General features: G+C 43.3%; 1 protein-coding gene across 1 annotated transcript in view; it reads left to right on the top strand.

The window, feature by feature from the left end:
* The window catches only part of OCA2 (OCA2 melanosomal transmembrane protein), a 101,813-nt gene extending 82,901 nt beyond the window's left edge, over positions 1 to 18,912 (top strand). The window contains exons 22-24 of the mRNA XM_053455190.1: positions 548 to 641; positions 9,166 to 9,259; positions 18,585 to 18,912. Of these exons, the coding sequence (XP_053311165.1) occupies positions 548 to 641; positions 9,166 to 9,259; positions 18,585 to 18,672 (276 nt within the window). The 3' untranslated portion in view covers positions 18,673 to 18,912. The remainder of the gene's footprint in view (positions 1 to 547; positions 642 to 9,165; positions 9,260 to 18,584) is intronic.
* Positions 18,913 to 23,274: the final 4,362 nt, after the last annotated feature.

The following is a 23,274-nucleotide window of genomic DNA, read 5'->3' as shown; positions in this document are numbered from 1 at the left end:
GGATCTCAAAGTATATTTATTTCACTCTTAGTATACCGTATAATATATTATATATATTTATCCATTTCATCAAAACATAACTTTGAATACATTTATTCTTTGTGGTACCTAGACAAGGATTGTTGTTTTTTTAACTTATTAAAAGTTGGGCTAATTAGACATGTCAGCATTTTTGAAAACTATACATATGTCAATAAAAATGTAAAATATATTGTACTAGAAATTTATCATTTGCACAGTTTTTTCCATTAATTTGTTTTTTTGGAACGAAAAATATTAAATATTTATTTTTTCATTCTAAAATGTATGTTATGGGGCACCATCAAGTGTTGCATACAAATACATTAGTTTTTTTTTTTTTTTTGTGCAGTTATATCTGCCAGTCCGCCTAAAAACATTTTCTCTCTCCTATACTAAAAATAAGATATTTTTTCAATGTATGTGCTAAAATCCATCTTCCTGTGCCATGTGCTTTTCTGTGTCCAACATCCTAATTTCTGCTTCCCTTCATTTCAGTAATATTAATAAACTTATTTTTTTATCTTAGATTCCAGTACTAATAAACTTAAGTCAAGATGCTGGTGTTGATCTTCCAGTGAAGCCGCTTATCTTTGCTCTGGCAATTGGAGCTTGTTTTGGAGGTAAGATATAAAATATTTGTGTGTATATCAGTTCATTGTATATCAGTTCATTGCTATTGTTAATGGATAAAACTATATAAAATAAAATGATGTAATGCATACAGTTTATCTGGAGTGTGATCATTACACATGGCGTCACATGAAAATTACTCTGGGATCACCATGGGCCACCAAAAAATGTACAAATAAAAACGTTAATTCTGCAGTTACTCAATAGCACAACAAAATATTCCCACCTATTTTCTCCTCATTCTCCTCCATTTTCTCTTTTATTTTAAACATAGAAGAACCAGTGGTCTTAGTCTGATAACTGCAATGTAAATTTTGCTTCGGACATGAGATTAAGTGTTCTGGAATATTTAAATCATGTAGAGATGCAAGTGTTTTTTTATTCCATCGCATAGCGTACAGGTACAAAATGGCATATTTGTGTTTAATATAGAATTAATACATGTATTCAAATTTGTTATACCAAATTACTCAAAATGGGTTATTTGTACTATTTAAGTAAAATTTTGCATTGGCTTCTGTCATAGCATCCCATCATCAGCTCTCATACTCATTCTTGGAGAGAGAGTCATAATTCTACCAACAAAACCTGTAAAAGAAAAATTCCGCAGGAAATATGACTCAGTAGAAGGGATTACTCTTTGAATACTGTAATAATAACGTGACACACTAATGTAAACAAATATATTATCCCTTTAGTTTTTATGTCGTTTTGTTTAATATATTTTGGCTATGCCAAAAATCAGTTCTGTACTGTGTGCACACGGATTAAGCTTTTATTATCCGGAATGGATGTAGGAAATTAGTTGATCAACCTGTGATGTTATGGAGATACCTAAAGTAAGAAATTCTTAAAATGAGGCATAAGTCCAGATTCTGAACTACATATCCCATGTAGCTATTTAATGAGTGTCTTTGCTTTCAGTGCAACTTTTGTTTTTAAGATAGTTTTGGGAGAAGAAAATATGATTTTGTAGGTTTGATGTCAAGATTAACCTTTTAATACTGCTAATCACTGCTAAAACAATGCAAAACAATTTTGATGCAATGAAGTAAATGTCAAGATATTTATGAATTCAGAGGAATGATTGTAATCAAGTTCAGATGGGCATATTTTGCTTTCCTAAGATTTTCAGTTTTTCTTGTGTAACGACATGCATTGTTTATAAAGCTGATTGCATTTTCATGTATAGTGTATGGAAAGTAAAACAATTCTTCTGGTTTGACATTGCAGATAGATTGTAATGTATTACTTGGAAAATCTTTTCAAGCTCAAAGTCGGCACTGAATACCATGAAGAGTATATTAGGCTACAAACCATTTATACAATATATGTACACACATAATAAAACATCTGCTTGGATAAAGGCTTTAATCATCTTACACCAAGCGCTGAAGTTTTCTTTGCCATTTACGCTTTTAATGTAAACACCAACTTACCGCTCTAACATTCAGGACCTGTCATATTCTGGGTGGCCATATTAAATATGGCAGATGAGGTTTACATTTGTTTTTCAGTTTGCGTGACTTGAATGGAACAAGAAATCTGAACTCTGGCTATTGGTGTCCATTTTATTTGCTAATCCAGCAATCTTGTTCTATAGAGTATTGTGACTTGCGATTGAGATGTTTATACTGCGATGATCGAGCACACATGTTACAAGTGGTGTTAGAGTGTTAGCACAAAATTAATTCCGTTCTAGAACACATTTTTAGTTAAAAGGTTAGTCATTTCTTCCCTCACCTGATGCATAGAAAAACTACTTTCCTCCATTTTTCTGGTCCCTCATGCTCCTGAAACAACTGATACTTTGTAACTTATTCCTCATCCTTATCAAGAATAATTGGAAATTATTCTAGTCTTGATGCCCGAATAATTGTAATTTTAATAAAGACAGGAGGCGAGTATTTTGCATTACTTCCTTTACTGACACCAACAGCAGCAAAGAAAGAGTTAAGAAACAAACGTCAACAACCAATAGAAACACAGCATAAGGCAGGTATATAAGCCCTCAGGAAACCCCCTTCTTCCTCTTCATTGCCTGCGAACCAGGAACCAATAACAGCCGTAAGACAACCGCAACGTAGCACCCAACCGGAGTAGGAACCAGAACGGGACTCCAGACTCAGGGACTCTCCAACAGGAAAAGACGCGTCCCAAAGAGATTATCCGGACGGAGACCGCCAGAAGCAGAATTCACGCTGAAAGAAAAAGAGACATATGACAGCAAACCATAGCAAAATCCAGAGGGGCAGAACCCGTACAAGGAAAAGTGTTAAAAAATAATATACCATAAACAGGGGAAACACAAGCACAAAGACAAAACATCAGACCCTATAAATACTCACCCAAGAAGAACCTAAAAAGGGATAGGGCGAGGAGGGAAAATACTCGCCTCCTGTCTTTATTAAAATTACAATTATTCGGGCATCAAGACTAGAATAATTTCCAATTTTAAGGCAAGACAGGAGGCTCCTATTTTGCAGTTTTAACGCCAGATACTAGCGCAACCGCCGCCGAAGATACGGGCTGAAAATAAAATGCCCTGAAGGTAGAGGCCCGGGACCAATCTGCCGCCCTCAAAATATCCCGCAAAGACCCCCTAGCACGAAGAGCACCAGAGGCTGCAGCCCCCCTAACGGAATGGGCCCCGAAAGAGGACTGGACCCCAGCCGAGGAGAGGAGCCAGCGAACCCATCGGGCCAACGTAGGAGAAGAAACCGCATGAAACTGTTTCACGTAGGAGATAAGGAGTTGGGAGACCGAAGGAGGACGAACAGAAGCAGTGCGAGAAAGATAAGAGCGAACGCACCTGGCCACACAAAGCCGAGGATCATCTACGAGGTAAGGGTAAGACACGGAGGAGGATAACGACTTAGTCCGCCGAAACACTCGGAACGAAACACCCTCGGGGGGAAAAAGAAACGTGATGCGAATCAAACGCCCGCACATCGGACACCCTGCGAAACGACAAGAGGCACAAGAGGGAGGTGAGTTTAGCAGACAACTGCCGCAGAGAAAGGGAATCGTTATCCGGCCAGCGCCGGAGAAAATCCAGAACCACCGCTACATCCCAAAAGGAGTCGTAGCGAGGAGCCGGAGGCCGGGAAAGACGAACCCCCCGCAAAAGACGGCAAACCAGGGGAGCCCTACCTACCGGCTCGCCGGAGAAACCAACGTGACCGAAAGAGATAGCCGACCGAAAAACGTTGATCGTGCGATACGATTTCCCTGCACCAAATAACTCAGCCAAGAAATTCAAGACACCATCTAGAGAGGCCGAATGGGGATCCACACGCCGTCCCAAGCACCAAGAAGCCCAGCTTCGCCAAGCCGACCCGTAAGACTTTCGGGTACCTGGAGCCCAAGAGTCGCAGAGCAGGGATTGAGCCGCCTCCGATAGACCCGAGCCTGCACCGGGTCCCCCGAGATCGTCCACGCCACGAGCAGCAAGCGACCTTCCAGAACCAGAGGGTGAAACTGACCCTCCGGACCGACAAGGAGGGATGGATGGGAGGGAAGAGCCAGGGGATCGAGAACCGACATTTCCAGCAGAGCTGGAAACCACGGCTGCGAGTGCCAAAGAGGAGTCACCAGGACCACAGATGTCCCTGCCCGACGCAGATGGAGAATGACTCGAGGAATGAGAGCGAAGGGAGGAAACGCGTAGGCACCGGAGATCGGCCAGCGTTGAGAGAATGCGTCCGTCGCCAGGGCCTCCGGATCCGGGAGCCAACTGAAGAAGGCCTCCGTCTGGCGGTTTGTGCGAGATGCGAAAAGGTCCAGATGAAAAGGACCCCGAAAATGTTGGAGCGTTTGAAAGACCTGGTGGTCGAGACGCCAATCGCTCGCGTCCCTCCAGTGTCTGGAGAACTAGTCCGCCAGGAGATTCTCTGAACCCGGAAGGTACTCCGCCTGCAATGAGATATTGCGGGCCAGACAGAAGTCGAAAATCTCCTTCGTCACCTCGGTAAGGAATTTGGAGCGCACGCCCCCCAGCCGGTTGATGTACCGGACCGCCGAGACGTTGTCCATGCGGAGAAGGAGACAACAATTTGAACGATCCCTGGCCAAGCTTTTGATCGCGAAAGAGCCAGCGATTAACTCCAGACAATTGATATGGAGGCCCCGCTCTTCGCGAGACCAGAGACCTCCGGTAGCCGCCGAATCGGACGCAGCCCCCCAGCCGAGCAGACTGGCGTCGGACTCGAGAACAAAGTCCGACTGAGAGCCGAAAATCGCCCGACCGTTCCACGCCTCCATGTGACGAAGCCACCACAGGAGTTCCTGGCGAACCTCGGGAGTCAACCGAACCGACTGATCGTAGGACGGGAGCCTGCGAAGATGACGCGCCTTGAGGCGCTGCAGGGCCCGGTAGTGCAGGGGAGCAGGGAAAATCGCCTGGATAGACGCCGACAGGAGACCTACCACCCGCGCAAGGAGACGAAGGGAACAGGAGTCTTTTCGGAGGAGAGAACGAATCTCCTTCCGAATGGCCACAATCTTGGACTTGGGGAGTCGAAGAACGGCCTCCCTGGAATCTATCTCGAACCCCAAGAAAATAATGCGTTGGGACGGAGACAGCTCGGACTTGAGTGTGTTTACAATGAAGCCTAGCTGGTGAAGGGTATGGACCGCGAAGTCCGTGTGGGAGAGAAGAGTCTCCCTGCAGTTGGAGAAAAGGAGCATGTCGTCGAGGTAGACGATACACCAGATGCCCCTGGAGCGAAAAAGAGCCATCACCGGTTTCAGCAACTTGGTAAAGCACCAAGGGGCTGAACTGAGGCCGAAAGGCAGAGCCTTGAACTGCCAGACGCTTCTGCCCCAGCGAAACTGAAGGAAGCGCCGGTAGTCTGGGTGGATAGGAACGGACAGGTAAGCGTCCGTAAGGTCCAGTCTGGTGAACCAGTCGCCCTCCGTCATGATATCCCGAAGGAGATGGATGCCCTCCATTTTGAAGTGGCGATAGACCACAAAAGCGTTGAGGGCCCGGAGATTGATAACCGGGCGAAACTCTCCGGAGCGCTTGCTCACCAGAAAGATAGAACTGAGGAAGCCGATGGGACCCCACACCCTTTGGATAGCCCCCTTGTCTCGCAACGCGCGAAGCTCCCTTTCCACTAAGGCCTGATCGACCGTGGATCTGCGACACGGAAGCGGAATACGGGATTGAACGGGGGGGACACACAAAATCGATCTGGAAACCCTGGACCGTCTGAGGGATCCAAGGGTCTGAAGAAATCCACCCCCAATTGGGGGAAAAAAGGGAGATCTGGCCCCCAACCCGAGGAGGGGAAGAAGGGTAAACAGAAATCTGACTTACCGAACCCGGAGCGTCCTCTGGAATATCCGGAAGCGCCTCTGCCTCTAGGAGCTCCTCGTTGGACAAAGGGCCTCTGCTGGAAGGGGTTCCGGAAGGACGACTGGCCTTGGTAAAACTGGCGGGAGCCTTGGAAGGAGGAACGGCTGGCGACCCGGCCCCGCGGTCGTCCAGCCCTGCCAGAAAAACGAGGCCCCGTTTGGAACACTTTCCGCATAGACAACTTGGCTTTGTTCCAAGAAGTCAGGAGGGACACGTGGCGGTTCAACTCCTTCACAAATGCGTCCCCGAAGAGTAACCCGTTCGCGGCTGCTCCGAGGTCTGTAGCGCCAAGCTCCGCCAGGCGGGGATCCATTCGAAGCAAGGCTGCTTTACGCCGTTCCGTCGCGATGGCGACATTGGCATTGCCCAAGAGACACACCACTCTAAGCGCCCAGTCTCTAATGGTCTTAGGATCCAGAGGAGAAGACTGGAGAAAAGCCTTGTCCGCCAATGACAGTATCTGAGTAACCGGACCGACCAGGTCCAACAGTTTATCCTGGGCTGTTTTTAAGCCCTGTTCCAGGCCCTTTCTAGGGTCTCTCTTATTAGCCGCCAGTAATGCGACCACTTTGGGGTCGAACTCCGGGGTAAGCGCGACTTTGTCCGGGATGGAAGGACGTGGGCACTCGGCCCTGAGTTTGTTGCGCGCTTCTTTGGGAAGAGGTTTACGCAACCATTTGTGTATATACAGTGCAATATGTTCGGGAGGGGTCCATTCGGTGGTCCTGGGGTGGCGCATGAAGTTGGGATCGAAAAGAGAGGATCCAGTAGGATCCAAAACTGGAAGATCCATGGCCGAGGATGCCGTGTGTTGGGAAACACCTGAGGTGTGCTGGAGGTCGGTCAGGTGGGGCTCATCCACCAGGTACTCACGAATGAAGCGTGAGTCTAGATCTCTGGACGAACCCAGATTTAAAGAGGCATTAGATTCATTAGAAGAATTAGCCCGCCATTCATCAAGAATGGATAACGGCTCCTGCCGTGTACTATCCTCCCCAGGTAGTCGGAGGCCAGAGGTATGGGGAGCCTCAGATAACTTAGGGGGCTTGGCCGGGGCTTTGCCTTTACCAGCGGACACGCTGTTGCCCTTCCAAGGGCGTTTTACATTGGCCTGTTCCTCCTCTGACCTATCAGAGTCAGAATCCGAGGGAACCTTCACCGGGTCAGCGGACACAGGAGCAGGTCCTTGGGGGAAATTGGCCGCCATTTTTGACATAAATGCGTCCATGGAACTAGAGAATTTAGTCTCCAACCATGCCATAAAATTCTCATGCGAAGGGAGATTATCCTGAGACATGGTATTGCACTGATAAAATGACCGCCCAGCAAATAAGAAATACACCTAGAGTATGATAAGGTCTAAAAAATATATAATCCAAGGAACTCAGGTAGAGTATGGTATATCATATCACAGGGACTCAGCCTGGTAAAATAATAAAATAAATGACAGGGGCTCAGCCTGTAAATAATAGCAAACGATAATACAGGGGCTCAGCCTGTAAATATAAGCACTGTTACAGCACAAAGCTCAGGCAGATAGCAGGAGATTAAATCCTGATCCAAAACTCCAACAGCAGGGATCACATAGACCTCACCGAAAACAGGAGAAAAAAACGAGCGTGCGCACCGGCAGGAACACAGAAGAGAACTGAGAAATGCCGGGAAAGAAACTAAAATGGCGACGACACCACGAGCGAGGACTGGCAATACGCGAAACCGGGCGCCAAACCAAAGATGGCCGCCGAGCGCGCGAAACGGAACCTACAAAATGGCGGCGAGATCTCACGAGGCGGGATCTCGTCGCCCAAACAAGAAGACCGAACGGGAGACTAAAAAACAAAGAGAGAAGCAGCCGGACCGTCGCCGGACGCGGGAGGGAAGACCGCAAGACTGGCAGCCGCCGGTAAGAATGAAAAACGGCAAAACTAAAAGGTAAGGAGACGATAAGTAAACGAACACCCTCCCCCCGAAGGGGAGGGAAGACGTAGGCCGGGAAATAGAACCGGTCCTCACGAAGGGAGAAAATGCCAAGAAACAAAGAGGCAATAAAACATACGCCAAGGGCGACAGCTAAACGGAATACAAATAAATAAATGGAACTAAATAAGAAATACACCAGAAAACCCATAAATCAGGGAGAAGAGAACTCCCAATTGAAGGTACACTGACCTGAACAGCCGTTGGTGAGCAGCAAAGAAAGAGGAAGAAGGGGGTTTCCTGAGGGCTTATATACCTGCCTTATGCTGTGTTTCTATTGGTTGTTGACGTTTGTTTCTTAACTCTTTCTTTGCTGCTGTTGGTGTCAGTAAAGGAAGTAATGCAAAATAGGAGCCTCCTGTCTTGCCTTAAAATAATGCCTCTTGTCTAAAATAGTATAGCACATTTCAATTTCATACAGATAAGCAGCTGCCAAGTTTTGTCTGAAAGAAAGATACTGTGTTTAAAGGGAATACTCTGAAGTGTGTGTGTGTGTATGTATATGTGTGTGTGTATATATGTATGTATGTATGTATGTATAATATATATATATATATATATTTTACAGCTTTCTAAAATAGGCTGTTTACACTTGATGTGTTAATATCTGTAAAATGTAACCATTTTTGATTGAGATCACTGAACTTTTCCTTTGTTGCCAATGTTTGAGGATCTATGTTTAATGTAGGACTCTCTAGCCCAGAGATGACAATCCAAAAACAGCAGAAAAAGAATCACTAGCTGGGGCTGTGCGAAATTTATAAACTGATATCTGTCGGTGTAAGCCCCCATTGATCTAAAAGACATTTAAGTACTGGGCACATTCCTCCAAATCTTTATATATAAAAAAAATGAAAGTAGAAACTGTTTTTCCAAACTGTTATAATGACGCATGATCATACAAAACTTGATGTTTCAGTCCCACTGATGAGAAATAGGGTAAATAGCAAAAGTGATGTTTAAATCAAACATGTTCTGTTTAAGACTACCAAGTCTACAAAGAACAAACCATACCAGATATACAAAGATATGACTCCTAGAAGTAGGACACAGAAACTGTGATTTTTGGATTATAAAAATTTGGATTGGATGGCAATCTTAAATGAAACTCCAATGACACTTATACAAAAATTGTCAATTTATCTATTAATGATATATACATTTTTCTTTTACAGGAAATGGAACTTTGATTGGGGCATCAGCTAATGTTGTATGTGCTGGGATTGCAGAACAACATGGATATGGATTTTCCTTTATGGAATTTTTCAGGTAAAATATATTTTCAGATACTTGCTGTGCAAGTATATATCCTAATCACACTATCTTTAAAGGTGGGGCTTTTCTTACAAAAAGAGAAAAAAATAAGTTTTGTTCAACAAGGCTGTGTAATGGTGTAAAATAAAGCAGTGTGTGTACTTTGGATCTTATTAATCTCTTAAATGATATTTCTTATCCCTTTTTTATGGTAGTTGATTTCTTAGGGTGTCTTTTGTCTTAAAATATGCCATCGTGTTTAGGTTTCCTTCTGTATCAAAGTTCACAAAAATGTTCCAGGTTATAATTTGAATGCCATCAGCATGATTTATGCCTAAACCAGGTTGTTTTTAATGTATTCCTTTTAAAACCTATTCAGTTACCTTAGAACACGGATTTGTTTCCGTCCTTGGATTTTTGTGGAACATACTTTTAACAAAATTGTTCACAGTAGGATGTTCAATTTTTTTCCTTTTGTAAACAGAGACCAATAATGCATACGAAGCAATGCTTTTAGTAGGTCTTGTCAATCCTGCTTGTGGGAAGGATTAATGTGATCTCCTACTGGGTTTTTTTTTTTTTTGCTCACTCTCGAACAATTCAGTTTATTCCATATATGAAATGAGTGTAATATATTAATCATGAGAATCGTTCAACCTTTTAACTGATTTTTGAATGGCATTCCATTAGTGAGAGCAAAGAAATTGCTTTGTAATAGTAGCAAATTAGAACACAGAATGCTATTTTTAGAAAAACATCATACACCTAACCCCATATGTAGGAACATAAAACATTCAAGACAGTATCTTATATATAACCTTAAGAAACCTGTCATTAGTTTTCTATAATATAAACAGGCATTTAGTGACTTTGTCCATCTTTGAACAGATGGCTACGTCAAACCATACGCATTTATATCCAGAAATTCTAAGGTTCAAAGTGGGGACAACAACAAATCAGCCTATTCCCCCTCTTTCAAGGGAAATGTGTACCAAACGTAGTGCAGCCTTGTATTTTGAATGTTTTGGTTTGAGCGCTGCTCTCACAGAAGCCCCGGCAGAACTACTGCAGGCCCCCACCAGACACCAGGGAGTCAGATGCACTGGTAAGTCGGGTGGGGGGGTGTTATATGGGGGGCATAAGGCTTTTCTGGAGGCAGAGTGCCCCATGATATGCCTTTTAACCCCCTTTATGCCACTCTGCCTCCAGAAATGCCTTTTAACCCCCTATATGCCACTCTGTCCTATGATATGCCTTTTTAACCCCTTATAAGCCAGAGTGGCATATAGGGAGGTATAAGGCATTTCTAGGGGTTAAGGTAGGTTGACCAAAAATAATAATTTACATGAATTAATATTTACTAGTAAAACTTGCAAGATCTGCCACAGGTGCCAAATACTCTAGGTACGCCCCTGCATCGTGCGGCAGTCAGGCCCAACGGGCGTGCCTCAGCTATAAGGCAAATGACAGGGTTTTTTACAGTAAGGACAATAAGGATGTTGAATTCTGTCTGTACAGACGTTTAATCAGCAGCTGGATGAATACTTGCAGAAACATAATATTCAGGATTATAATTTTTGGGGAAAAATTATGGGGAAACGGCTTCTTGATCCAAGGAGAGATCTGACTGTCATTCTGGGGTCAAGGAGGGTTTTTTCCCCCTAGTTTGTTGCAAAATTGGAAAGAGCTACAAACTGGATTTTCTTTGCCTTCTTTCGTATCAAAAGAAATTACCGTATTGGTTCGAATATAGGCCGCACTTTTTTTCCCACGCTTTAAGTCTTTAAAGTGGGGGTGCGGCCTAGATTCGGGGTCTAGCGCCCGACGCCCGGGACATGCAGTCCCGGGCGCCGGGCAGGCAGCGGGGTTAGGGTGCAGGGGACCTGCATCCTACTCCCCGATATGCTCAGACAGCCTCCCCTGCCAGCACTTCCCACGGGGGGGGGTGCCGGCACGGGAGGTTGTCTAAGCGCATCTTGCGGATGCGTTTTACCTCTGCACCCCCCCCGGACTTACCGGAGCAAACTCCCGGGTGTCTTGCGGGGCCGGCGGGGGACATCTACGCAATACAACTTCCGGTGCCGGCACCGGAAGTTGTATACGCGTATTGCGTAGATGTCCCCCGCTGGCCCCGCAAGACACCCGGGAGTCTGCTCCGGTAAGTCGGGAGGGGGGCAGAGGAGGACAGTGGTAGCATATCTCGGGGAGGGAGGACAGTGGTAGCATATCTCGGGGAGGGAGGACAGTGGTAGCATATCTCGGGGGGGGGACACTGTGGCAGCATATCTCGGGGAGGGAGGACAGTGGCAGCATATCTCGGGGAGGGAGGACAGTGGTAGCATATCTCGGGGAGGGAGGACAGTGGCAGCATATCTCGGGGGGGGGGACAGAGTGGCAGCATGTTTTTTTTGGTGCTTTTTTAAAGAAAAAAACTTTTTCTTTAAAAAAGCACCAAACTTTTAGGGTGTGGCCTATATACGGGGGCGGCCTATATCCGAGCCAATACGGTAACAGATTGTGGGAAAGGCGGAACTTGATGGGCGCATATCTTTTTTTCAGCCTACGTAACTATGAAATGTAGAGTGGGCATGCTATTTTGCTGGAGAGTTTAATCTCAACTCCATTATAATATGAAGAGCCAGGCTTTATATACTTACCCTGCAAAAAAAAGCTCCAGATACCAATCTCAGTAAAATAGTAAAACTGTCCGTCAAACCAAAAATATAGAAGAAAAAAAAAAGCATCATATATCCTGACATAAAAATCCTAGGCAAAATTCCAAAGGGTATCTGGATTTTTTTTTGCCAAATGCATTTAGAAGAAGCTAGTGGAGATATTGCTGCATGAAGTATCAGGAGGACCCTTGTAAAATAACCTACATTATCCGCTTTTAAGAAATGTGAGTGCTATTAACACTACAACCTCACTGCATTTGAAATGACAGTTTACAAGTAGTGTAGTGCACTTCCTGTTGCCTACCTAAAAAAGTGCCAATGATCGTAGACATATCGCATACTAGGTAGTTACTAAACCAGGACTAGTAAATTAACATTATTCTCTTTTTATAGTCCTAAAAATTGTTCTGTGGTTTTTGAGTGTGGTTTTAAAATAATAAAAAAAAGAAAGTTTAACAAAGTCAAATTTCAACTTTAAAGGGCTTAACTATTAATTTCATTTTCTCTAAACATTTATTAACTGGAAAAAGTACATAACTTGTGTAATCTAAAATGGCAGCAGCGAACACGTTGGTTTGAGTTTGCAGTTCAAGATAATATGGTGCTGTGCCAACACATTTGCTTGTAACGGGCAACGTTGGAAGTGGGAGTACAAATGTGTTTAATTATAACTAACTTTATTACTAAAACAAGAGAAACCACAAGTGGATGTACTCTGGAATTTAATGGACAAAGATAACATTACTGTAAGTAAGCATGCTGTAGGAAGAGTATCATCTTAATGATATACATTAAGAATTACATTTCTAAATTGAACTACATGTAGAAATGTAAGGGATGCATTGTAATTGAGGAAATAGGAATGCAGCACAACAGCAACCGTAAACCTCTGCCTTCTCAGTCATGTATTATGTGGGGAACTACTTCCCACTACTGCATGAAATAAAAAGGTTAAGACCATTTTATAATTTCATTTTGAATGTGGCAAGCAAAGTTGGGAAGTAAATTATTTGCTCTCAGCTGTGTTTGCTAAGGTGTGCACTGTGATCGTTTTGTGCACTAACCCTTAAGTAGGATATGGTATCATTATTCAACACAGGCTAAGAATTTGCATGGTTTCAGCTGTGTGCTTTTTTGATAAGAAATCAGGAGCAAGGTTCTCAAGAATTTGTAACTATGCTGAATCGGAACTGGCACAACTGTGTATATAACAATGCAAGCTGCAATGGAATGATTGAACAGGCAGGTTATACTCTGTTGCCTTTGCCAGTATAACATCTCCCTTGGTGTTCTGTAAGCAGAGCATCTATCTGAATTGCTCTACTTACGGTTCAGCTGTACTCATTCCTTTTTTTAATGTATGCTGCCAAAGTAAAACTGAGTTTCATGTCCCTGCCTTTATATATATAGATTTGTGGTTTATTAAAGGGTGTTCTGTTTCTGCATTGAATAATTTAAATTCCATTTATAAACACAAAAGGCAAATTCTGTCTTAGATACATGAAAGGCAGAATGAATAGGAACCTAGACTTTAATGGACAATAAGAACTTACCCATGGCTATGTTTTCTCCTGTCTCAAACATTAATTGGGCCCTGGTAATTTGTTTATATACCATGCATGTTTACATTTCCTTATTGTATTAACCTCTACCCCCTTTGCTAGGAGGTTGTTCTATTAATCTACCACCCTCTAAGTGAAGTAAAACTTTCTTGTAAAATATCAGTTACTCTAGTTTTAGATGTTCTAACATTTCCCCTCCTTTGTTAAATCCTTTTAGGTATATAAATATATCTAAGTATGCTAGAGAAGTTGCAGCTGCTCTTAATTGGTTGAGGTCAGACGAGCTCCTTGCCGGCGACCAATAGAGTCGCTCGTACAGACTTTTAAAATCCTGGCACCGAAACTCGGCCTGGGGAGGTTCCAGGAGTTAAAGGTCCACGCGAGCGACTCAACTGGTTGTCTGTGAGGAGCTCCCTGCCGGCGACCAATAGAGTTGCTCGTACAGACCTGTAACTCCTGACAGTGAAACTCCACCTGGGGAGACCACCTGCTCCAGGAGCTACAGGTCTGTACAAGCGACCAATAGTCGCTCATATGGACCTTTAACTCCTGACGGCGAAGGAGTAAAAAAAATGACTTCAGCTGAACTGAATAACGAAAATGGCGGCGGCGGTTAGCTAAAACAGAGCTTAGGAAATGATCAGCAATTGTTCGTTGCAAAACATGTAAAAAAAAAAAAAAAAATTGTTTTATATTGAGCAAATCCCCAAATATGTGCTTTATCTTACTAAAAATAACATGGAAAGAGTTAAAATACCAGCATTAGCAATACCCATAAGGTATGAAATTGAATGGGGTGATGGCAAAGATGTCCAAATAGGGCATGGGGCAGTATGACCAGATGTCAAAATTCCAATTTGAAAAACCGCATTACACATGTTCCAAATGTGGCCTTTTCGCCCCCAAATAAACGCAGCAAACCCATGCATGGGTGGTATCAGGACATGGGCGCAGGCTGACCAGATGTCAAAATTCATCCCAAAAAAATCCACCACTTCCAAATGTGGCCTTTAAGCCCCTAACCAACCAACCAGACAAACCTATGTATGGGTGGTATCTCTGCACTCAGGAGATGTTACTGAACACATATGCAGGGGTGTTTGACAGTAACATATACCAGGAGCTGTATATCTGACATGATTTATCTTTGTCTCATTCTTTAACATCACAAGAACCTCGCATTTTAACAGGGGTGTGTGGACTTTTTATATCCAGTGTATGTGTTTGTGTGCGTGTGTGTGTGTGTATATAATTTATATAATTATACTGTATATACTCGCCACTTTATTCGGTACACCTAGCTAGTACCTTGTTAGACCCCCTTTTTGCCTTCAGACCTGCCTTCATTCTTCGTGGCATACTTTGGTGACTGTGGAGGCCAGAGGTACGGTGAACTCATTGTCATGTTCAAGAAACCAGTTTGAGATGATGTGAGCTTTGCATTATCCTGCTGGAAGTAGCCATCAGAAGATGGGTACACTGTGGTCATAAAGTGATGGACATGGTCAGCAACAATACTCAGGTAGCCTGTCACATTTAAACGATGCCCAATTGGTACTAATGGGCCCAAAGTGTGCCAAGAAAGCGTCCCCCACACAATTACACCACCGACCTGAACCGTTGATACAAGGCAGGATGGATCCATGCTTTCATGTTGTTGACTCCCAAATCTGACCGTCATCTGAATATCACAGCTGTAATCAAGACTCATTAGACCATTATCTTTTCCCCCTTTTTTTCCTCATCTTTTCCTCTCACTCCTCCTCTTTCTCTTTATTATCTTTATTTCTTTGCATTCTCCGTATCTCTACTCTTATTCATTATTATATTTGCCATCTTTTCCCTGCGCCTCCCCAGTAACTTACCTACGTGGTGGCACACATTTTTACCCACGCTCACCTTTGCACAGTCACACCAACACTCACACCAACACATACTCACTAACATGCACTTACACATCCTTGCTCACACACAAACATACATTTGTTTGTATGCATGCTCACAAATACTTATACAATTTCCCTTCTGTAATGGATAATAAATTGAATGTTGTAGGCAAAGGATTCTGCTTATCTTTATTATTGTTTGTTTTATATAGTGCCATCAAATTCCATAGCGCGGTACAGTGGGTAGACCGGACATAACCTAATAAATTGACTAGCAGAGGCAACAGATGAGGAGGGCCCTGCTCAAACGAGTTTATAGTTTTATGGACTTTGTTGTCTCATTCTGTCTCTCATAGTTGAAGTGTACCTATGGTGAAAATTACAGGCCTCTATCATCTTTGTAAGTGGGAGATCTTGCACAATTGGTGGCTGACTAAATACTTTTTTGCCCCACTGTATATAAACAGTTATTTCAAGAAACTTGGAGGTGAAAGGAAGCAGAGAGATGGGACAGTAATTGGAGAGATCAGTTGGGTCGAGGGAGGGATTTTTCAAGATAGGAGTAATGGTAGCATGCTTGAAGGATGAGGGAGAGATCCAGTAGTGAGGGAGAGGTTGAATATATGAGTTAGAGTAAGGACAAGGATAGATGAAATAGACTGGGTGAGATGGGAAGGGATAGGGTCAAGGGGGCATGGGGTTGGACAAGAAGAAAAAAGAAGAGCATTTAAATCCTCTTCAGTGACAGCAGAGAAATTGGTTAATGTAGTGAGGGGAGAAGAGGTCAGTGGGTAGCGGGGCGCATAGTCGGGGAGGGTGAGGTCAGGGAGGTGACTGTGCAGATATGTCATCTCTGATAGTTTGAATATTATTATTCAAGAATGTGGCAAAGTCAGACGCATTCAGGTTAGTGGAAGGGGTAGTAGGGATCGGTCGAAGCAGGGAATTGAAAGTATTAAAGAGTCATTTAGGGTCGAAAGATGGAGGAGATGAGGGGGTGAAGTAGGTTTCTTTAGCAAGGTTTAGAGCAGAGTCGTAGGAACGTAGCATTAATTTATAGTTCTGAAAGTCAGACATGGAATGAGACTTTCACCAACTACGTTCAGCAGCGCGGGAACATCATCATAGGTGTCGGGTTGTAGTCGTGTGCCAGGGTTGGAACTGTTGCTACATGCTCAAGAGCAGATGTGAGAGGAGTTATAGACAGAGGTAGGGTTGTTAGGGCATGACATGTTTGAGAGTGGAGAAAGGAGAGGGAGTAGATTGAGAAGTTCTGAAGGTTAATAGAGCTGAGGTCTCTGCTTAGGTGGGGTTGGGGTGCAAGGGAGAGAGTATGAGGCAAGATTAGAGAGCTGGAAAGGAAGTGGTGGTCAGAGAGGGGGAATGGGGAATTAGGTTAGTGAGAGAGCACATGCTACAAAGAATAAGGTCCATGGTGTTACCATCATCATGAGTTAATGTTGGGGATCAAAAGAGGTGGTAATAGAAATTTTGAAGCCATGGGACTCAATGGGGTGTCAACTAGGGTGTTGAAATCCCCCAAAGACAACAGAAGGAACATCAGCGAAGAGTAAACCATGAGGAGAAGTGATTAAGAAAGATGTTAGCCAGGCCAAGGGGGAGGGGCGGTATATAACAGCTACGTGTATTGAGATGGTATGAAATAGTTGCATATGAGGAGAAAGAGAGTGATGGGGCAGAGGGAATAGGTTGAAAAGTACAAGCAGGGGAGAGTAGGAAGCCTATCCCTCCACCCTTCTTGTCATCAGGTCAGGGAGTGTGAGTGAGGTGTAGGCCACCATAGGAGAGCGGCAGGAGAAGCAGTGTTTGAAACCTGGCTAATGTCTTCTGTTGGAACGAGAAGGTATAAGGAACTAGAGACAAAGTGATCATGTAGGGCTGTTAGTTTGTTACAGACAGAACATGCATTGAAGAGTGCAAAGGTAAATGGGGGTTAGGAAGAGCGGCAGGGTATGTGGACAAGATTTTTGAGGTTTCTGGAATGTTGACTGGGAGAGGATGAGGAAGAGAGCACCAAAGGAGGCCCAGGGTTTGGGGAGATATCCCCAGCAGTTAGAAGAAGTAGAAGAGAGCGTGAGAGGAGGTGGGAATAGGACTTGTGTGAGCAGAGAGATTTCTGGGGGTGAGGGGAGGTAGGGGAAAGGGAGGTGAAGTTGAAAAGTGCTTGGGATGAAAGAAGGGGAGAAGAGAGTAATAATGGTGCAATACAGACATAGTATGGAGTTGCTGGTGACTGGAGAGAGATAATGGTTTTACAAACAATAGAGGAAAGAGGAGGAACAAGAGGATTCTGAACATGGTAATTGGAGAGAAATGGTGATGGGAGTGGATTGCAATGGAACTGGAGCAAACACAGTGGGCAGTAGGTATTGAATCCCACCAATGTCATACATATTATAATGTAGGTTAAAATGGTGCCAAACTTAAGAAAACCTTTCTTCTTTTTCTTTTGTAATTGTGTGTATATATTGTGTAAATTTTTAAAGCTGTCAGACCTACCTGCTTTTTGTGCAAATCTTCCAGGAGCTGCATCATGGTGATCTGTAAGAAATGTTTCCCTAAATATCACAAGGAAACGGGTTAGAATAATATGAACATACCTGGGAACTCTCTGGGTTCGACCCAGGTGAAGCACCGGTTCTCCGGGTAAAGACCCGAATCCTTCGGGTCGCAGGAGCGGGGTCTTGACACGCCCTGCTCCCTGCCCATTTTCCATTTTAATGGGGGTGTTTCCTGCTGACATCAGCAGGACCTGCCCCCGACGTCGGCGGGCAGTCCAGGCTGCGTCCTGCAAGGGAAGGCTCTGGGTAGCCAGAGCCCAGACGTTCCCAGGTATGAATATGAAATGAACCCATTGTTCAGTGCTGCACTAAATCACTGTAGTCAAAACGTCCTCTGCCACCTACTTATTGATGACCTAGATGTATGTATTGAATATAAAAATTCTATTTTGGAGAATGACACTTATTGTATAGGTTTATAAATATGATTATTGCAAATTATTTTTTTGTGATTTGGTGTCTCTTAATTACAGTTTACAAATATATTGTATAAGGATTTTATAAGGCTAACTCATTGGTTATCTCCCATCAGATGAATCAGAGACCACTTGGTTTGTGTTATTTTATCACTGTTGATGTTATATGAATATTTGGAATGCTTATCAATGTGTTTCTCTTTTATGTTTTGATGCTAGGTTGGGTTTCCCGATGATGATAGTCTCTACTACTATTGGAATGTGCTATCTACTGGTCGTCCATGTAGTCTTGATGTGGAATACTTAAATTATTGAGCCCCAGATGCTACGCTTCACTCACAACTGCATTGTTGCAAACACCTTTCTTCCTGATAAGTTGTTAGTTGACTGCCAATGACACAACTGTATAACTATGATAATTAGCTTATCCTATATCCATTTTAAAGGTGTAATGGACATTACGTATGTACAGAAATATCGTATTTGTGCCACCATTGATTAGACAAAATTATCAGTAAGTATTTTACTTTTTGCAATTTGCATGAAGTCTGGTTGTAACAAGTCTGGTGTAAAACACCAGATATTGCCAAAAGCCCCCTTGTTGCTACTATACATATTCAATAGCTTACACTGAATATACCATTGTTGTACATTGTTAAGCATTTATACTGTTTTTGAATGAGTACATTGGCAATGGACAAATTATATATGATGCTAGGCCTTCCCCTTCTTCATTTTCAGTTTGTTTAAAACTGCTAGAACCTACTGTTTTTTGGTGCCTTTACCATGAATACATTGATTGTGCTTTTCCAATGTAAAATGTACCTATTTTACGCTTTAATGCCATGTTGCATTTATGGTGTGATTATTAGACAGATTTCTGTTATACCCAGTTACAAATGACATGCAGTCAATCTGTAAAAGCTACAGTAAAAAGTTTCGATTCCAAAAAATAAATTTAAGGCTGGACCCAGCTTGAACAATCCTATCCAACTTGTTTTTATTTATTTTTTTACCATTCCTACAATACTGCCATCTCATAGTATTAAATTGTAAAACCTTTATCTACAAGCTAAGAAAGTCTAAAATAAACCACTACCTATACGAAGACTTGTGTATACTTGAGCGTCTCTGTATCTGCCTCTGTGCCAGTTGCAGTGCTAGTAAGAGATGGACTCTTGATGGCACTAGAGCAAAATCCGTTGTGCAGCTAATCCACATCACCTTGTTTTCCCAACCAAATGTACAAACTATGCCTTACAAACCTCCAGCGCATTGCTATAAATATGAAAATCTCTGATAGAGAACAATTGCTTAAGACAAATGAACTATCGTAATCCAAACATACGTTTCATTGCATGAAACATACACCTTTGACTTGATTACTTTAGCCTGGTATGTCTTTCTTAGACTATCCATTAATGGGAATGCTCCTTGGGCTGATTGGACACCCCCTGCAGCACATTTACGCAACCTGGATTTAAGGTAATCTAGGTCGGGGATGCGGCCTACCCCGTATCTGTGTCACTGGATGCAGTGCACCATCTACTTGAGGCCAGGGATGCAGGCCTATTCTGTGACCACGCCACCAGGGATGAGGCCTGTTCCGGGACTGCACCACCAGCCTTTATGTGACTTCTATGTGAGGCTGGGGTGCGACCTACCTGCAACTGACTGGACAGAGCAGTAGGAGTAAGGGGACCCCAGGGGCCTGACAGTAAATTAGATGGAGTGATGAAATAATGGTGTCAAAAGAAATCCCTTGTCCTGAAAATGAATTATCATGTGTGGGTGCACTAAATGAGAGAGAGAAGAAAATTACTGAACACAAACACCATAAAAATGTTAAAACCACCTCAGTCACAAAGGATACAAAAGATAAAACAAAATGTTTGCCCACAAGGGGTTAAAAGGTCATAACTTGTAGCAAAATTGGGAGTGAATTTTCTATACTACCCAGTTATACCTAGAATTGCCCTCACTTGTTTCTTTTTGAATGGTCCTGGCAATTTTTCTTTTTTTTAAATATTTTTTACAGCTTCCACTGTTGCTAACTGTGATTGAACCAACCCTTTCCCAATCGAATAGACTCGTGGTACACTAGGCAGTATTGTCGGTTAAATCAGCAGAATGAATACAATTACTGTATTTGCCGCAAATGCTCTGAAAAATACCAAGTCTTACATGCGAGGTCTGACTATAAGACTAAGAGCCAGATCCTCCGCATCGCTGCTCGGGACCTTGATCCTCTTTTTTTTTTTTTTTTTGGCAGCTGGTGGACGTCTGCATTATGGACACAGACAACCTCCGCTGCTGCCTGACACTTCCGCCGGAGCTTTTATGAGGGAGTGCCAGCATTACATGACCTTTTGCTGTTCAGTCATAGAAGCCCCGGCAAGCAGCAGAGGTTGTCCATGGGCATCATGCAGACGTCCTCCGGCTGGCTCCACTAGACACCAGGGAGTCTGCAGCAAGGGGGGCAAGTCTGAGGGGCAGAGTGGCAACCCTGGAGGCAGATGGAGGGGGGGCAGGTTGGCAAATAAAAGGAAATAACAAGAAATGCATTTTTTTTTAAATATGAAAAAATAGTTTACATGTGAATTATTTGCTAGTATTTGCCTTTTTTCCCATACGACATTTTTTTTTTTAATAAAAGCTATGATTGAGAAAAACATTTTTATTTCCTTTTTATTTTCCAACCTGCCCCCCCAGTTATGCACACCTGCCTCCAGGCTTGCCACCCTGCCCCAGAAATGCCTTATATACCCTCTAAATGCCACTGTGCCCCATGATATGCCTTTTAACCCTCTATATGCCACTGTGCCCCATGATATGCCTTTTAACCCTCTATATGCCACTGTGCCCCATGATATGCCTTTTGACCCCCTATGTGCCACTCTGCCTCCAGTAATGCCTTATACCCCTATATGCCACTCTGGCATTTAGGGGGTTAAAAGGCATATTATGGGGCAGAGTGGCATATAGGGAGGTATAAGGCATTTCAGGAGGCAGAGTGGTGTATAGAGGGTTAAAGGCATTTCTGGAGGCAGAGTGGCATTAAGGGGGTTAAAAGGCGTTTCATAGAGCACTCTGCCTACAGAAATGCCTTATGCCCCCCATTTAACACTCCCCAACCCCAAACTTACCGTTGCTTCTGATTCCCCAGTGTGTTGTCAGGGCAGCGGATAGACGTCTACGCAAATCGCGTAGGCAACTCCCTTTGCAGCCGGAAGGAGGTGCGGTTAGCAGCAGGGGTTGTCTGCGTCCATCATCACCGGGGAGTCACACGCACCGGTAAATTTGGGAGGGGGTTAAATGGGGGGCATAAGACAGGCAGATCCAGGTCCACTGTAGCGCTGCGGGGGGATCTGGATTTTAGTCTCATAGTCAGACCTATTTGAGGTCTGATTATAAGATGACCCCAATTAGAAGACGGTATTTTTCAGAAAAAAACCTCGTCTTATAATCGAGCAAATAGGGTAATATTGAAATTTTAGGGGATTATTTTATAATCTTTAGGGGCCGCTTGGACTTTAAAGTGACAGGATTCCCAACCTGTATTATGGATATCATTATCTAAGAATGCTGCAATGATACAGACATGGGGTTTTAGAGTCTCTCTTCCATCATCCCCTGTAACATGCCAGGAGCCCCATTTGACCCAAATAATAATATGGTATACTGAAACACACAATTGATCCCTTTAAAAGCTCTATTTTCCTTTGCCAGTTCAGTGAGGGGGACCTGCCAGTATCCTTTCATTAAGGCTGTCTGTTAACACATAAACATTAGGCAGCGGATACGTGTCAAATTTTGAAATGCACTTTTACTTGTGATAATGGGACTAGAAGATTCTGTAGCAATCAAATTTTGGAACCAGCACAATAGGACTGTTCCATTCATTATGTTGACAGTTTTTTAACAAATTGATATGATAAAACTGCTCAGATTTTCTTCTTCTCTGTTGCCTTATTTTATAGTTAACATCACCCACCTTTTTAATGATGTCATAAGGGCCATGTCAAGTTGCATTGAACTTGTTCTCCACCATAGGAACCATCACTATCCCCAAGTTGGAATTCTCTGATCCTAGCATTATGATTATAGCAGTTTTTCTGTGCTTCCTGCAAATTATGTCTGGCTATAGGCTTGACAGCTGCCATCTAATCCTGCTTTTGCGATGTCTGCTCAGTCACACTAGAATGAGGTGTGGTTTCCTGCTCCCATGTGTATTTAATGATGTCTAACAATCGACAAGGATGTCGTCCGTATAATAATTCAAATGGTAAGAAACCTGTTGAGGCTTGTTGAACTTGCCTAATGACTAACATTAGCTACAGTAACTAAAAGTCCCAGTTTTTGCCATCAGTGTCTATCACTTTTTGTAGCATACTTGAGTGTTTTATTAAATCGCTCCACTAAATCATTAATCTGAGCATGGTATGCTGAGGTCCTAATAAGCTTCCTTAAAAGAACTTGCACAATTATTTCATAAACTCTGGACATTAACGTTGTTCCTTGGTCTGTTAGCATTTTAGTAAACATTATTATTAGCTCTTTTCGTTATGGACTTAACTGGGAACCTTATGGCTCTGGCTACCCGGAGCCCCTTTTGCGAGATGAGGGCAGGTAGATCCTGCTGATGTTATTGGACGTTTCCACTGATGTCACAGGACACACCGCTGTTTAAAGGGGAAATGTGCAGGGAGTGGGGCATGTCACAACACCGCTCCCATATCCTGGAGGTTTCTGGTGGTGATATGGAGAAGCAGTACTAATCCTGGAGTCTCAGGGTAAAACTGGAGGGTTCTCAGGTATGATTATGGACTTGGCAGACCTAATCTGTAGCGGTACTGCTTCCAAGTAACAAGTTAGTCCAGAATATGTTGATGCCTCCTAGCAGAAATTA

Source organism: Spea bombifrons, chromosome 2 (assembly GCF_027358695.1).
Source record: "Spea bombifrons isolate aSpeBom1 chromosome 2, aSpeBom1.2.pri, whole genome shotgun sequence".
In the NCBI taxonomy this organism is placed as follows: Eukaryota; Metazoa; Chordata; class Amphibia; order Anura; family Pelobatidae; genus Spea; species Spea bombifrons.
Note: the sequence above shows the minus strand (reverse complement) of the source record. Positions and strands in the feature narration are given on the sequence as shown.